The sequence below is a fragment of the Panthera uncia genome, chromosome D1 (assembly GCF_023721935.1).
Source record: "Panthera uncia isolate 11264 chromosome D1, Puncia_PCG_1.0, whole genome shotgun sequence".
Taxonomy (NCBI): Eukaryota; Metazoa; Chordata; class Mammalia; order Carnivora; family Felidae; genus Panthera; species Panthera uncia.
In genome coordinates, this window is record NC_064808.1 from 50,226,850 (window position 1) to 50,245,228 (window position 18,379).

At 37.2% G+C, this 18,379-nt stretch overlaps 1 protein-coding gene across 1 annotated transcript; it reads left to right on the forward strand.

Annotated features, from left to right (window-relative positions):
• Positions 1–14,842: 14,842 nt before the first annotated feature.
• On the forward strand, positions 14,843–15,789 carry LOC125913810 (olfactory receptor 52E5). The gene has a single exon (XM_049618948.1). The coding sequence runs from the start codon at positions 14,843–14,845 to the stop codon at positions 15,782–15,784; it is 942 nt and encodes a 313-aa protein (XP_049474905.1). The 3' UTR covers positions 15,785–15,789.
• Positions 15,790–18,379: the final 2,590 nt, after the last annotated feature.

An 18,379-nucleotide genomic window follows, 5' to 3' on the forward strand; every position in this document is an offset into this window, starting at 1 on the left:
GTGAATAATTGTATGTGTTCTATGTCTAGTTCTAACTGAATTCTACCTAAAATTTTCCTTCTTTGTTACACCATTTACCTTCATATATACAAGATTCCAGAAGAAAATTTGGAAAAGGAAATCAGCATCCTCCTATGGTTTAAGCACAAAATCAGTCTTGATAGCGAATTCAGAATAATCTCAGCATAATTTATTAATAATGCAGATTTCCAGTATGTAGTACCATTTTCCAAACTCCAGTTATAGGTGGAGAATGTAGTTTGCTATAAACTAGATGAAAGGATCACTGAACTTTAATTTGTGACTGACTAGGGCTCTTTTTAAAAAAAATCAGAAATCTTCATCATATCTTCTGTTTCAGAACCACATTCTTGTTTTGCATGATGGTAAGCAAAATACTCAAAAGCACACCAGAGTGGAATATCAGAAAATGAGGATAGATATAGGTAAGAGTACAAGCAAAGCAACAATACCTGTTGCAATTTCTGTAAATCTGGGCAATTTAGGTGAATCTGAGCAGCTCTTGGTCTGAAGTTTGATACTGGCAAAGCAAAATTCTTGGGTCCTATAGCACCTTGTGAAATACCCTTACTCCTGTGAGCATGAATAAGTTTGCTTGTTTGTTTTTTTCAGCCTCTGTCTCTTAGTCCTAAAATCTAATGGACAAAATATTTTGAAGTTGGGAAGACATTAAAATTCACCTGATCTTTCCCATTTATTTTATATTTCTCCTTTATTTACAAGTAAGAAAACCAAGGTCCAAATAAAGGCAGGAACTTGTGTGCATAAAATGTATGCATATTTAGCAGCATTTTGATTATAACAAGAGTAGATAACTCATATAAATCATATAGATCACTCATACAAATCATATAAATCCGCAAACTCTTAGCTCTTGTAAAACATTTAGGTTGAAATATTTTATGTATGTACATGAGGCTCAACCATTGGTCCCATATGGAGATATCTAGGAAAGTGGGAGAGAGAGCGAGTATCATAGGATTGGTGTTGGTGATGACAGAAAGGAGAGTACATAAAGCCTAAGTACAGGAACAAGCAGAAGAGTAACAGAGTGAAACTGGTACAGTCCTCACCAGTGTGGTCCATTAGTGGTGAGTGGTAAAGATTGGCCAACTCCCTGGTCATCCATATCTATACCACGTATAAACATACTAAAGACAGGGTTTATTCTGCAGTCAATGATATGAAGCAGTCTATGGCATGTATACAGACCGCTGGTTAAATCTATATATGATATTGGTAAAATTCAATGTAAAAGTAATAGTGTACATAATGTGGAATGGGATTCATTGTAATGCTGGTCCTGAGATGGACCATGAGCAAACTGCTTAGACCTGGTTCAGTCCCTGTCCTAGGCTCCCTTCCCAGGGTACCTCTGTGCTTTGGAATAGCTTCCTCAAAATTTTCTAAGTTTGTTTCTGGTACATGGGACTGGTTGGGGACGGCACTGCTGTCTGACAGGGTGCCCTGAGCCTAGATCCGGCTGAGCACATCAGCCCAGTCCTCAATTCTCCTCTTTAGAGAACTCTGTGACTCTTTTTCCTGTACCCACCAGCTTGGAAAATCAGCCATTTGACTGAAGAAGCTTTGTGACCCATATCTATGGGGTTGTCCTGAGATCTCATGGCTAGGACCTGGGTTCAGTAGAGCAGCTTGGTGAGCAGATAAGATTTTCTGGACAACGAAGTTTCTCTTTCATGGAATTCCAGAAGATGGAGCCATCACAATAGTGCTGACATGCTGATTGGAGGTGACTCTCACTCATCACTTACTGCAGACACAGGAGGAGTTCAGGGCTCTGATTTAACCATTGGTCCTCTTCTGAACCTTGGGCTTGAGTTATGTGTTACAGCTGTTCACTGACTCCCACCCATCTATGTTCAAACTTAGTGCTGCCTCCTAGCTACAACACCCAAGGGTGGCAGTGGGAGCAGCATATATCCTCTATCTCACTGCCTCCTCTACCATAGCATTGGTACCCAGAATGATTATCCCAACCCTTCCATAGGCTCCACACTACCCACCAGGTGTTCCTCCAGAAATGGTTGCATTTACCACTCCAGAGTCTTTTGAGAACACTGTTCTGCAATGTCATTAGCTACTTTCAATCTATGTCCTATTTTATCTCCAATTGATATGATAACATGCTTTCTTGAGCCAATGTTAAGTAATGTCAGATGAGGTAGGGGCATTCCTTGTATGAATGGGAAGGTTCTCACTCTACCCACGTGCCTCACCTATACTCCAAGCTGGTGACACTGAGTAAAAGGGAGCAATGCAATCAGAACTGAAAAAGATCACTTTCTAGATATATAGTGATTAGGGACTAAATATTTCAGGTGGCTAAAAGATGTGTTTTTCTAAATTAATGTTATAAAATTCAAAAAAATAAATTTAACATGAACAGAAAAAAACTATCATGCACATTTTCCTGAATGATCTGGTTAAGCCTGACATTTATGGTCATCACCAATGAAGGACAAGACAAACCTTTGAGAGATCATTAGAAGCTGCTATTCATAAGTAGTACAGTGAGTGATGCAGCATCTTAAGTAATGGTGCAATTAGTATTAAATAATTAGAATTGGAAATGCCAGAAACAAGACAATCTATATTGTTTTGAAGAGCCATGGCATTGTAAGTAACAACAGTGTTAGTACCTTACCTTTGTGGCAGGAGAAATTAAATGGTCAGAATTGGTCTGTTTGACAGTTTAAAAAACATGAATAGAAAGTTAATGTAATGGAATAGAAAGAAGAAATTATCTGGAAACTATAAAGGATCTCCATGTGCAGTGATTGAACAACCAAGAATATATATATTTTCTACCCATTATCCTAAATCTTCATCAATAAATTATTATATATCACATATGTACATGAATTTTATAATAAATTTATAGTCAAATTGTTAATATATTCAGGAGACTTACAAAAATATTTGTCCAGGCACTGCACACAGTGTAGGGCAAGTCCTGCACACATTTTTATATCTAGTCTTGGTTTGCCCAATTTCTAACTTCCTTTTGCACTCTTGTGATGGGTGTCAAAATAATAATGCGCTGGACCTGGAGCATGATCCCAATGTCTTGGGAATAATCTGTATGCAGTTTGACTATTGGTTTGTGGATGAAACTATATGTATGTGTATGAATGTACACATGCTTATGTTTGTGTTAAATGTGGCATAAATTTACTAGTGTCTGTGATTATTAAATGCATTTCCACATAGGCTTAATATTAAATATGACATAAGAAGAGAAAAATATACAAAAAATAAAAATAATTGAGGAAATGATGAAAAAATACAATAACTTCCATGTTTAATGATATTTTATCAGATTAAATGTTTCAAGACAAAGCTGTTTTCTATAAACCTCCTCTGCCCTCCCAGTCACTCCTTCTTCTTGGGAATCCTTTATGCAACACCCAGTATTTTACAGAATATAGAAGCCAGTCTAGCTCATTGAATATCAGTACTGTTTATCTTCAATACTGTTATCCACCAAGACCTTAGAAGCAGACATAACTCAATCTCACATAAAGAAGCAAACGTTCATGAAATTTAAACCAGATACAATATCTTCTCAAATCTGTTTCAAAATTGACCTACTAAGTGGTTTTTTGATCCATAGATCATGATAATTTATTCAGACCCTTGATATTATCCTGCTTCAAAACAAAACAAAACAAAACCAAAAACACAAAAAAACACAAAAAAGCTCAACCAATCAAACAAACAAAAAAAACCTTGTAAAAATTCCAGATGCCTGCAGACCCTTCCATTTTCCACATGCCAAGTTTTAAGAAAATTTCCAACAGTTTTCCCAAGTGGTTTCATGATTTTTACACCTGTACCAACAAATATGAGGGTTCCAAGCACTACATTCTCACCATTTGGTCTTTTTGGTCTTTTGAATTTTAGCTACTCTAGTGAGCGAAAATCGGTATATCATTATAGCTTCAATTTCCATTTTTCCCATGGCAAATAATGTTGTTCATATGTTAGCAGAAACCATTTTTTCAATCTTTTGTGAAATGTGTTAGTCTTTTCCAAGAACTACAAAATAAACTACTTTGAGAAATATTTCAGTGTAGTTCAAAAGTCTTTTAGAAATTGGTGTTCAAATGAAAAATTGCTTATGTTAAAAGTAAAATAAGACCAGTAAAATTATATTTAGCATATGTAATATGAAATATCATATATTACGTATGGTATATTATATAAAATAAAATTAAGTTTAAATAGAGGAATCTTCAGGAGAAGATAGGGCTGCCTGTTGGCTATATTAATCAGAGTTTTGGAAAAAGCGGTTGGCAAACACAAGCCGGGCCCCTTATATTACAACAAACTATTGGCACAAGGAATGATAAGGATAGTGCAGGTGAGGATATGTACAACTTCTTGGCCTGAAGACAAGAAGTTGTTCTTGGAACTCAGAGACTCAGAGAGCATTATGAAAAAGGCTGCCTGATAGGAGCTGAGATTTGTTTTGAAGGACTCACCCAACCCATGATGACCTTCATGTCACCTGCAAGGAGAGAGCAGGTTGAAACCAGAATATCCTGACTTTACTTCTGTCCTATCCTCTGATGGCACTTTCTATTTTTTGAACCCAACCAGATGCCAAAGGACAAGGGAGGATATGGATGCGGTGCATACTTGTGAGTACTCTAGGATACAGAATATGGAGTGCTCCTGGAGCAGCAAAGAGAAGATATCCAGCACATTGGCCCACATAAATGAAAAGCTGGAGGAAAATTCTGAACAAAATCTTCAAAGCCTGCATTCATATATATTTCCCTTTCAATTACTACTCTATATTCATTTTTCAGGATTATATGTGTGTTATCAGATATTGTCTCTTTCTACTTCTTTTCACATTTTTATTTAAAATATAGTGCATATACAGTGCACTACTGGTTTCAGAAATAGAATTCAGTGATTCATCATTTACATACAACACCCGGTGTTCATCATAACAAGTGTCCTCCCAAATACCCGTCACATCACCCATCTAGACACCCCCACCCACCTCCCTCCATCAACCTTCAGTTTGTCCTCCATCATTAAGAGTCTCTCATGGTTTGTTTCCCCTCTCTTTTTCCCCCCTACCCTATGTTCATCTGTTTTGTTTCTTAAATTCCATATATGAGTGAAATCATAAGGTATTTTTCTTTTTCTGACTTATTTCACATAATACATCTAGCTCCATTCACATCGTTGCAAATAGCAAGATTTCATTCTTTTGATCACTGAGTAATATTCCATTGTGTGTGTATATACAGAATAGAATACTGTGATTGATGTGTGTGTGTGTATATACCACATCTTCTTTATCCATTTATCAGTTGATAGACATTTGGGCTCTTTCCATAATTTGGCTACTGTTGATAGTGGTGCTATAAACAACAGGGTGCATGTGCCCCTTCAAATCAGCACTTTTATATCTTTTGGATAAATACCTAGTAGTGTAATTGCTGGGTCCTAGGGTAGTTCTATTTTTAACTTTCTGAGGAAACTTCATACTGTTTTACAGAGTGGCTGCCCCAGTTTGCATTCCCACCAACAGTGCAAAAGTGTTCCCCTTTCTCCATATCCTTGCCAACATCTTGTTTCCTGAGTTGTTACTGTTAGCCATTCTGACAGGTGTGAGGTGGTGTCTCATTGTGGTTTTGATTTGTATTTTCCTGATGATGAGTGATTTTGAGCATCTTTTCATATGTCTGTTAGCCATCTGAATGCCTTTTATTTCTTTTTGTTGTCTGATTGTTGAGGCTAAGACTTCTATGCTAAATAGTAATGGTGAGAGTGGACATCCCTGTCTTGTTCCTGGCCATATAGTAAAGGCTCTTAGTTTTTCCTCATTGAGGATGGCATTAGCTGTGAGTCTTTCATATATGGCCTTTACAATGTTGAGGTATGTTCCATCTACCCCTACTTTGTTGAGGGTTTTTATCAAGAATGGATGCTATATTTCATCAAATGCTTTTTTCGCATCTATTTACAAGACCATATGGTACTTATCCTTTCTTTTATTAATGTGGTGTATCACTTTGATTGGTTTGTGAATATTGACTCATCCCCGAAGCCCAGGAATAAATTCCACTTGATCATGGTGAATAATTCTTTTAATATACTGTTGAATTTGATTTGCTGATACTCTCTCTTATTGTTCTCAGGGTTCCCTTAGCAGAGATTTAAATTTCCTTTTATGCTTTTAACAAGACCAAGAGTTATGCAAAATAATGCTGATTTAAAAAAAAATCATGTGGCCTAATACACTTTGAAATCAAATATGGTATGTTTACCTTAAGGGTTAAAATTAAAAAAAAAAAGGAATGAAATAATCATGTAATTGCCACCCATGTTCTATGTTTGTGTTCCTAGGTATTCCCACATAATTTCAGTACCACAGTGAAATTTAAAATGTAGGTAGGAGGCATTAAGCCTCTGACTGGCTAGTGAGCCGGGACCTGTTTGAGAACAGTATTTGATGGAGGATGCAGATTGCTTATCATCTGTAACTAGAAGGTATTTCTGACCAGGAAACATAGAGCTCTACCTCAAGGATATGGAAATTTTCCATCCCATACTCCAGGCCCAGGGACACGGCCCATTGTGAGAGGCCCTTCTCAGGGGACTAGGCTCTTATATAACTCCTTGGCCCTAGCTATTGAGACTCAGTCACACACAGCTTGCAGTCTGTGACATCCAGACTGCAATGACTTCTCAGATGCTGGGCAGAGGTAGGTGAGTCAGCTCCTGTATATGCTGGAAGAGGGTTCACAATGGCAGTAACAAAAGTGTTCGTGTGATGAGGGAGGTCTGCTGGCTCAGCCAGAGTCTTTGTAGCTGGGGCCATCTCCAAGTGGTGCAGCAAGAGAGAGAAGTTGTGGTGAGAACAACATGGATTCTTAGCTACACATCAGTCATTCCCACAGAATGACACTGCAAAACACTCACAGTGCTAAATAATAAACTGGTATCAACAAACCCAGGATCCCTATATGTATATACAAACATATAACAAAGAATGTCATATTCAAACATGAAGGAAAATATCAATGGTAACTCTCATTAGCTGGCCCAAATGAAATCTTTCCTTCCCTGCATCCTTCTATATTGTCATCTCGGAAGCGAATCTCTTACACTGGGCACAGCTATCCTAGTGAGAGAAGGCTACAGCATATCTAAGAAAGGGTAACAGATAGGTTGAAATATGGAAAGCCTGGGAACCTGCTACAGAGGTTATTTAATTCTGCTGCAAAGAATGGAAGCCAGTCTAGTAGAAGTCCAATAGTTTACCAGAAATTTGAATGTCTGAAAGGAAAGAGAGAGGTTCAGAAAAGGAGAAGAAGAGAGAGCCCCAGAGAGTTATGTGAATATAAACTTAGGAAATATACATGGAAGTGCTTATTACACAGAAAAAAATCAGTAAATGGGGAAGATGACTATGTAAGTAATCATAATGGTTACAATAGAGGCAATGATCTAAATAGACAATAATTTTTACCAGTTACGAAAATCTTATTGACTGAGGACATTGCGAACCTATAGTATATTTAGAATACCAAAGCACCTTTTGGGAAGTTTCCCTATAAAGACTGGTAAATAATGGAAGGATAACTATGACAGTAGAAAGCAAAATACTGGAATTAGTCGAATTTAAGATCAATGAAATTGGAGACTTCAAATGCATCCCTGCTGCATGCCTACATTTGGAATAATACTTGGCAAATAGTAAGTACTCTATAAATATTCATCAAATGAATTAAAAGATTGATAACTGAGAACTTCTATAATAGATTAAGGCAGAGGGTGGTAGTAGTGGTAAGTTTGCAGATGATAATAAGTACAGAAGGTGAAAAAGTTATTGGGAGAAGTTATTAGAACATGTAACAATCTATAAGATTTTAGAGCCTTGATACATGAGCTTAATCTTTTACTGCAAGAATAATATAACAAACCCAACCAAGTGAAATAACCTCCACTCCCCTGCTCACCCTAAGTTCCACCATGAGAAGTGAGCAGAGGACATCTCAAACTGTTTATGAGCCCTCAATCCCTCTCCCCTGGTTCTGCACAGAGTCCCTTGCTCCTTTCTCTTAGGATGTGAATCACTGCTTCTCAATCACATTTTATTAACAGGATTATATCGATTAGATATATGTTTTTCAAAAGAAAAAAACATTGAGGGCCATTGGTGAAGAGGGATAAATTATAGAAAAAGTTAAGATAAAATATTATGGAAGTCTTAATTTACTCAATTATTGTAAACAGGAAGAAAAGTTAAATTTGACAGCTATTTCTGAAGACTAACCCTATTAAATTGTTATAAAGTTGGCCTACTGCAATCCTTCTCCATCACTAATAGCATGGTACAGGATAACATCATCTCCAACCTGGATGTTTGTGATAAGTTTCTAACTGATCTGATTACAAATGCACTTCTTGCCCTGAATACATTTTGACAGTGAACCAGAGTGATTTTTTTGAAATGTAAATTGCATCACGTTACACTGTACCTTATAATCTTACAGTGTCTTCTCATCGCTTCTAGTATGAAGAGAAAATTCCTTAAAATTAACCATAAGTACCTACACAATCCCATCCCTCAGTTTTTGCATTTCCTGTTCCCATTAACTAGAAGCATTCTTCTCCACTCATTCCTCTCTTCCACTTACTGTTACTGGACTCTTATCTTTCAGCTATCAATTTAGTTAACACTTCTTCAGGAAAGCATTCTCCATGAACTCTGGTCAGGTTAAATGAGCTTTAGTATACAGTGACTCTTCTTTGTAGCCCAGTTGTTACTTTACACTATTTAAATGTATTTGGTTAAGGTTGGTCTCTCTCACTAGACTAAATGATCCTGAGAAGAGGGCCTGGATTTGATTGAATTTGCCCACACAGTACTTTAAACACTAAGACTAGGCACGTAGTGGTTGCCAAATTACAGTTAACTGTGTTTAAATGGAGAATTTCCAGGATTTAATGCCTGTTTGGATGTGAAGCATGAAGGAATATAGAGAAGAGAAAAGTATAGATGATGTCTCCAAGATTTCTTGCCTGGGATACTGTGTATATAACACCATCAACTAAAATTGAGGAAAATGGAGAAATGGTTTCAGAGTAAAGATGACCAACCTACTACAGAACTTGGTGGATAAGATGTGCCTTAGTTATAATCGAGGCAGACATTCTGTAAAAGTATTTGGAGATGTATAGTGAACTGTGAAAGAAATATTCTAGAAACGTATTTTGAGAAGCACCAGAGAAAAAATGTAGTGCTTACAGTTAGGAAAGTGAATGGAATCATTCTTAGGAGGCACCTGGGTGAGTAGAGACTGCAGACAAGGACAGAACACTACTTAAAAGAAAGATAAAGGAAGACAAGAGTAAGAACATTTCAAAAAGTATTCTGAGAGTTAGATGAAAAACACAAAGAAGTGTTTTAAAAGCCAAGAGAGATTTCTTGAAGAAGATTTCATGGAGATGAGGACATTAATAGATGACGAATTTACCGTTCCCTGGTTGTAGGCATGCCACAGCCAGTTATCTTTAGTTATTTCTAGTCTCCAGGTAACAGGAAAGCTGAAGTTATAATGACTGTGTGAGATTCAGTCTCAAGCCCAGAAAAAAAACAAAATCAGAGCATGTATTCTCAAGTGACAGTTACTTAGAGTGAACTGAGATCTATAAGATTTCTGTAGTACACTAAAGTGTGTGTGTGTGTGTGTGTGTGTGTGTGTGTGCATGTGCCTGCATTGGAAGTGGGGATTATGTCTGATGCATCTCAGAAAGGTTGTTTTATTGAACTAGGAATAAACATGAATTTTATTCAAAGCCACAGAGCATAGCAAATTAATGTTTTGCCCCAACCATAGAGTTACAGAGAATATTTGCAAGTAGAGAAAGAAGACAGAGTGAGATGTGAGGTTTAAATGAAGAAAAATAAGTAAGGAAAGAATGTTTCCCAAGACTAAAGGATAAGATAAGGCCAAGGGAGAACAGAGACACAATGCCATATGTAGCATGTACTATGGTATCTCTCCCAAATCTGTTTTTTAGGACCTACCCATCTATCCCTCGGCTGCTGGGGATATCAGATTCTGAGAGCTCACATCTGCACTCCGCCCTGGAAGGAACTACCTCATCCAAAGTTGTGCCCCATCACACAGGGTGGCCCACGGTCAATGACTAGATACCACGGGAATACAAATAACTGGCTTCCTTGCCTCATTGTGGGATAATTTAGAAGGGCTATTCCAGCTCCAAAGCTTCCCATTTTATCATGGGAGGTGTCAGATGCAACCTCACAAAAGGTCGGTTTCTCCTTTGAACAGATCCTACCTTATTGACTTTTTCACCTGTATGTTTCCCCAGAAAACTCAAATTTCCTTCTGCACACCATTCTATATCCCAGTTCTGTTCCTATGGAATTTAATCTAAGACACTGTATATAACAGGAAAGATTGTTATTTCTACTCTATTTTCATTTGTTAATTATTGCTTGCCACTAATTAATGACCACAGCCTGTCACTGTATAAAGTATCCTGATATCATGGAGATAAATCTGACACTGGCTTGGATGCCAAGGAAATTATACCCTAGTGTTAGATGTCTACCAGTTTCCCAAGCTGGAATGAGCATCAGAATCACCTGCTGGGTTTATTAGCAGATTATTGGACCTCACCCCCGAGTTACTGGTTTAGTGGATTTGGAATATTGTCTAAGAATTTTCATTTATAAAAAATTACCACATGATGCTGATACTCCTGGACTAGGGACACATTTTGAGGACCAGTGATAACTAACATAACAGAGAAATAGACTTCTGGAAAAAAATAACAAAAAGCATAAGTAATCCTGAAATAAGTCAATTAGGAAAGGCACTGTGAATGGTATATCATTAAATCTGGGTCAAGAACTATTTTGTTGATTGGAGCTTGTAGAGAAGATTTCCTCATTGGAAGAAATAAGAAGACATGAAGAAGAAAGTATTCAGAAAGTATGAAGTTCAATTTAACCGAAGTGTAGAGGTAAGACTATATAGGTGGGTCATAATTAGTGTTTAAGAGTCTTTGGTGCCATTTTATAAAGTATTGACTTTTTTTCACATAAGGCACTATTGCTGGTTTTATTCCTGTATGCCAGAGTTGGCAAACTTTCTTTATAAAGGGAGAAAGAATACATATTTTTAGCTTTGCTGGCCAGTTCTTGAGCATAACTGCTCAACTCTGCCACTGTAAGGTGGAAACAGCCATAGAAAACATACAAATTAACAAGAATGTTTGTGTTCCAAAATATCTCTATTTACAAATGCAGATGGTGGGCCAGATTTGGCTCATAGCTCAGAGAATGGAGATTTCATTTGCTTATGATAATGAATCTGATAAAAATAAAATTTTACTTTTATTGGCACATTCACTAAAAAGGAGAAGCTAACTTACACTTTGAGTCTGGAAATGATTTTTTTCACTCACAGGAGAATCTACACAATTTTTCAGTTGTTCAGCTTAATTATGACAAGAGCATTTAAGTCATTGTGAGACAATTGGTTATGTGACAATGTTAGTGAATACATACAAGAAGTTTAAAACTTCAAGTGAACAATATAACTCTTCAGAGCTAACATTTTAGAAAAAGTAATTCCTGTAACAAACACATGATCTTAAGGTTAGAAATAACAGCCATCAAGTTGGAAGCTGCATATCACAGAAGAACCTGTGTTTACAGTCACAGGAACCGGTGAATATATAAAATAAACTTGAACACAAACTTTGTTCCTTTTGCTAATTCTTTCTCATTGAATTCTTATTTCCACCAAATTTAGGTATTCCATATTCTGTCCTATTTCACTGACAGATTAAATCATTTAGCCCTGAAGTTTAAGTTTTGTGCCAATGAAATGTTGTCTATAGTTTCCTAGTTAATACTATTGTGATTTATTACAACTCTATTTTTCTTTTATCTTTCAAAATGGCCATGGACGAATTAAGTATTTTAAATGTTTTTTTAATGTTTATTTATTTTTGAGAGACAGAGAGAGACAGAGAGAGACAGAGCACAACTAGCGGAGTGGCAGAGAGATAGGGAGACACAGAATCCAAAGCAGGTTTCAGGCTCTGAGCTGTCAGCACAGAGCCTAACGCAGTGCTCAAACTCTGAATGGCAAGATTATGACCTGAGCAGAAGTGAGACAGACGCCCAACCGACCAAGCCACCCAGGAGCCCCAGGAATTAAGTATTTTAAACTAGTAATAATTATATCCCACAAGTAGGGGTGTGATTATCATATTGGTATTTATCATCGGTCCCTCTAGAAGCAGTAGATGGGAGGAAACACAAAAGCTGAAAAACCAAGTAAGACAATTTGGTAATAGATCAGTTTCACAATGTTGGTCAGCCAAGGTATATTGGCGAAAATAAAAATAGAAAAATAGGAAAAAAATGAAGATAAAAACATAAATAGTATAAATTTCAAAAACAGAGCCAACAGTGCTTAATAATTAATTAGAAGAAATAATTAGGATGAATAAATTATTCATAGTTTTCAACTATTTGTTACTGAAAAGATACTACACATTAATAGAAATAAGTACATTGCATGAGAAATAATAGGGAATTCATGGCAGGAAGTGGCAAGTGGAATGGAAAGAGGTGGTCTCAGGAAATATTTCTCCTTCTTCTCCTCAGTGCTGACATTTACATAGAATCTCTATGCAGGGCAGAGTAGCAGCATCACGTGTCTACAACTTTGAATTCTCAGACCAGCCCACATGATCCGTGTTGTCACTCTCAATTTCCAATTTTTACAATTTGATGATTAATAGAAGCAATTATTAATTTGGATATAGTTTTTAATCCTTTTGCCTGAGCTCCATTTACCCTCTCTTTAAATGGGGACAATAGTGGTACTGATCTCAGACCTGTTTTAACCTTTATGCATAATAATACTTGCAAAGTACTGAGCAAGTACTTGGTGCATAATGTAGAGCTAGACTTTTTTCATCATAACACAACCTGAGTTATTTTTCTTCTTATTAGAAAGGAAAATGAAAAGAATTCTCTGACATATTAAAGGGTGCATAGAAAGGTGAATCTAGTTAAATGTAATAGGGGGGGTGGAAGGTGTGGATATTGATTTTCATGGGATCAGACCCAATTAGAAGGAAAAAACTGGGGGCACCTAGGTGGCTCAGTTGGTTAATCGCCCAACTTCGGCTCAGGTCATGATCTGGCAGTTCATGAGTTTGAGCCCTGTGTTGGGCTCTGTGCTGACAGCTGAGAGTCTGGAACCTGCTTCAGATTCTGTCTCCCTCTCTCTCTGCCCCTCCCCGACTCATGTGTGTGTGTGTCTCTCTCTCCCTCTCTCAAAAATAAAATAAAAACATTTTTTAAAAAAGTAGGAAAAGACTGGACCAACACAATCCAGAGAGTGAACACCTCATAACGTATTTTCCCCCCTCCAGTAGGATTATAGCACATCTTTGAAAGCAACTCCACAGTACATTATTTTTAAAAATTAGACACAGTATGAACAAATCCCAATCTAAATGAGATATCATTGTACCTTCAAAGAAGTTTTTGAGGCCTCTGTTAAAGCCACGTCATGGGAATTTCTGTAAAATTGGTACCACCATATCAGAACTCATTGCACTCTCAAAGGAACATCAAGGCAAAACATATGGCACTGCCTTAGATGTAGCACTGCCCACACTCAACAAGCCCAGTCACTGTAGGTATTTCACCCATGCCCCAGAGCACCCCACAGAACACACCCTGTAACAGAACAGTTTCTAATGGTTGGGCACATCCAAGAATCCCACAGCTCCACCATGTTACAGGTTACATCCATGGCACAGGGCCAGTTACAACACAGACTCAACCACAAGGCACACCAGATAGAGTCCACTGTTAGAGTAAATAAGCCTGATGCCAGCTTCAATACATTAGCTTTCATCACTATATAAGGGAAACTAGCTAAAGCACTAATATAACTTAACCTGTTCCCAAATGCAGGCAAGTATCTGGCCTTGGTACTGCTCTAACTGTAAAAAAAGATAGACATATTGTCACTCCAGGCAGCATGAAGGATTATCCATTAATACAATGCATCATGAAGAAGGCAGAAAAGAAGATCAAAAATCACAAAAGGCTCTTCAAAATATCTGGGAACAACCAGTGTTAAACTGTTTAGGAATGAGAATGTGATTTAACCTATTGAATGATAAGACTTTGTAGTTCTAGGAGAGGTATTACTTTGCTTGAATCACATAATAGTCTCCCAATGTGTCTAAATTTCTTAATCCATTCCTTAGCTCAGATCTAAGCACCAGCTATACAGTCCCTCTATTTTGCAAGTATCATTCCCCTGAACCATCCATCTCATTCCCAGTCCTGTGATACTACACATACACACACACACACACACACACACACACACACACACACACAACATCTTGTTTATGCTTTACATCCTTGTTTATGATTAACAGACAAAACTGATAATAAATATTTGCATATGCAGATTCTTCCTTACACATGGAAGGGAAGAAACATGCAGGACTGCTGTATTTGGAAATTTTTTACATGGTTTTCTATGTAGATGAGGCAAATACTTTGAAGTAAGAGTGCCTTTTTAACTGTGCCTCACATTGCCTCTTTAGGCCTCCTCTGCTGTATTATGGAATTAAAGAATGGATTTTCTGTTTCTCCAGAAAGTAGGCAACATGCTATGAAAGAGGTTAGGGTGTCTCCCTGGAAGCGAGAAAACTCCTGCAAGAAATGAGTCTATAACCAACTCCCACCAATATGCTGCATTCCAACAATACACAGTTTCACCCCTCTTCCTTCCTTCTGGTGGGGATTCCAGGACTAGAAGATGTGCACATCTGGATTGGCTTCCCCTTCTTTGCAGTGTATCTGACAGCCCTCCTAGGGAACATTACTATCCTGTTTGTGATCCAGACTGAACACAGCCTCCACCAACCCATGTTTTACTTCCTGGCCATGTTGGCCTGCACTGATCTTGGCCTGTCTACAGCCACCATCCCCAAGATGCTAGGAATTTTCTGGTTCAATCTCAGGGAGATTGGGTTTGGTGCTTGCATCACACAGATGTATACTATCCATATATGTACTGGCCTGGAGTCTGTGGTGCTGACAGTCATGGCCATAGATAGATACATTGCCATCTGTAACCCCCTGAGATATAGTATGATCCTCACCAATAAGGTGATAGCTATCCTGAGCATAGTCATCATAGTCAGGACTTTGGTGTTTGTGACTCCATTCGTATTTCTCATCCTAAGATTGCCTTTCTGTGGTGTCCGGGTTATTCTTCACACCTACTGTGAACACATGGGTTTGGCAAAGTTGGCTTGTGCCAATATTAGGATCAATGTTGTCTATGGCTTGATTGCTTTCTCAGTGGGATACATCGACCTTTCTGTGATTGGATTCTCCTACGTTCAAATCCTCCGAGCAGTCTTCCATCTACCTTCCTGGGATGCCAGGCTCAAGGCACTTGGCACATGTGGCTCCCATGTCTGTGTCATGGTAGCTTTCTACCTACCAGCCCTCTTCTCCTTCATGACACATCGCTTTGGCCACAACATCCCTCATTACATACACATTCTTCTGGCCAATCTGTACGTGGTTGTTCCCCCCGCTCTTAACCCTGTTATCTATGGGGTCAGGACAAAACAGATAAGAGAGCATGTACTAAGGATGCTTAACCCTAAAGGCTATTGACATTTAGCCCTATAAGGATTTTTTATGACGGGTTAGGGAAATAATAATAAGATCAAAGCAGAAGTAAACATTGGGAATATTTTTGTAAAACTCCAGCACTCCCACACAGGACAATCACAATATATTTCCCCCATTCCTCCCAATTTGCAAAGCCACTGGAAGGAATATCTCAGAGATTCTAAAACTATCTCTTTACTTTGCCACAAGAAAAATACAAACAAAACAAAACCACTCACATTTAAACCCCACAGATATTACAAAATTCCTAAAGAGAGAATAAGATTTGCAAAAAGGTATGGCCCCAGTAACTGCCTTGAATAATTTCCTTCCACATTGAACTTCTCTTCATTCACATGTCAGAAGGTGAAGCTCATGTCTTAAAATGATGTGGGATTTCATCAATATCAAGTAGGATATAGTTGCAAAAGAAATTAACTTAGAGTCATAAGAGCCAGGTTTAAATTCAGGCTCTGCCCTTGACTGAAAGATTTACCTGAGAATCTCACTTAAAGCTCTTTGAACTTCAGTATACATGCCAATAAAATGCTATAAAGCAATATTAATCTGGCACTGTGAACTCAAAAAAATGTTGAAAAAATCTTTGAAGTTTGTAAAACATGAAAAGATTTGGAAATAGTAAAAAAATGTATTTATAGTGTAGTTGTTACTTCTAGCATATGTAGATTTAGCTTACTAAACCCAATTCTAGTATATAGTCACTGGTATGAGGTGAGGGGTCTATTCTGGGTTACCTCAGTGCTTGGGGCTCTTAATGACCTTCATCCCTTACCTTGGTCAGAGGGTCTGTCTGTCAGGAGACTAGAAAGCCCAAAGAATTATGAGGGCCCTATCTAGAACCCTCTTACCTTGTTGTTAAGAATGCAAACTGGTGCAGCCACTCTGGGAAACAGTATGGAGGTTCCTCAGAAAGTTAAAAATAACACTATCCTACAACCCAGCCAATTGAACTACTAGGCATTTACCCGAAGGATACAAAAATACTGATTTAAAGGGGCACAATGCACCCCGATGTTTATAGCAGCATTATCAACAATAACCAAATTATGGAAAGAGCCCAAATGTCCATCAACTGATGAGTGGATAAAGAAGAGATGGTATATATATACCATGGAATATTACTCAACCATCAAAATGAATGAAATTTTGCCATTTGCAACAACATGGATGGAGCTAGAGAGTATTATGCTAAGCAAAATAAGTCAGTCAGAGAAAGACAGATACCATATGATTTCACTCATATGTGAAATTTAAGAAAAAAAACAGATGAACATATGGGAAGGGAAGGAAAAATAAAATAAGATAAAAACAGAGAGGGTGGCAAACCATAAGAGACTCTTAGCTATAGAGAACAAACTGAGGGTTGATGGAGGAGAGGTGGATGGGGGATGGGTTAGATGAGTGATGGCCATTAAGCAGGGCACTTTGGTGTGATGAGCACTGGGTGTTATATGTAAGTGATGAATCACTAAATTCTACTCCTGAAACCAATGCTACACTATATGTTAACTACAGAATTTAAATAAAAATTTGAAAAAAATAAATAAAATAAAGCCATTTTGGTAAATTGGAAAAAAAAAAGAAGAAGGCCCTATCTAGATTTGAGGCCTCAGGGAAACCCTGTTGCCCACAGTTCTTATTAGGGTAAGCTTTAGGACAAACTGTAATACAGTGGCTATTGACTTAATATAAAGTCATTCTTATTAGAGCATGTGAGCTAGGTAAGGCAATTGATTTCTTTGGGTATTCTGGGAGCTCCAAAAATATGAAGCTGGCTTCTGTTTGGAAATGAGACTCTGGCTGAAACTCAAGGTAGGGGGAACAAGAAATATGCAGAGAACTGGGATAAGGTGATGATAATGAACTTAGGAAAAGAATGGAAAAAATGATATTTTGTGTCAAATATACTCAAATACATAAATAAATGAAAAAAGTGATCAGGAGATCATTTTCTAAATAGAAAGCATGAAATTGACACAAATAAGATTTAGAAAATTGACAGATCAAAATGGTGGTGAAAATGACATAAAAGGCATCACAGATTTTCTCCCAAGTAAGATGCCAAAACACAATAGCTTTTCATATTTCTTATGTTATACTAACTGCTTTGCAATACTAAATAAATTTGCAAAGCTTTCAAGATCATTTTAGAAAGTTAACATTATCATGATGGTAAAGTCAGAAAATAGAGAAGAAAGAAAATATAGAAGAAAAAATTCAGAATAAAGAAAACTACAGATCAACCACACATACAAATGCAGGTAAAAAAAAAAGTGTAAATAAACTTGAAAAATAAATTTGGTTACATATTTTTAAAATGAAATAATGGATATTATTAGAAGAGTACATACATACTGAGTGTCAAGTGTTTTATTTTCATTACCTCATTCATTTTTAATAATCCTAAAAGACAGACACTAGTATTAATATCAGTTTGTGTAAGTGAAAATTAAGACTTCAAAATGATAAATTTTGTCAGTAATTTCATGTATCTACTAAGTGTAATCTCTCTAGGTTCTAAACCTGTATCATCAACTACCCATATGGGACAATTATAGACAAGAACAATGGTTCAAT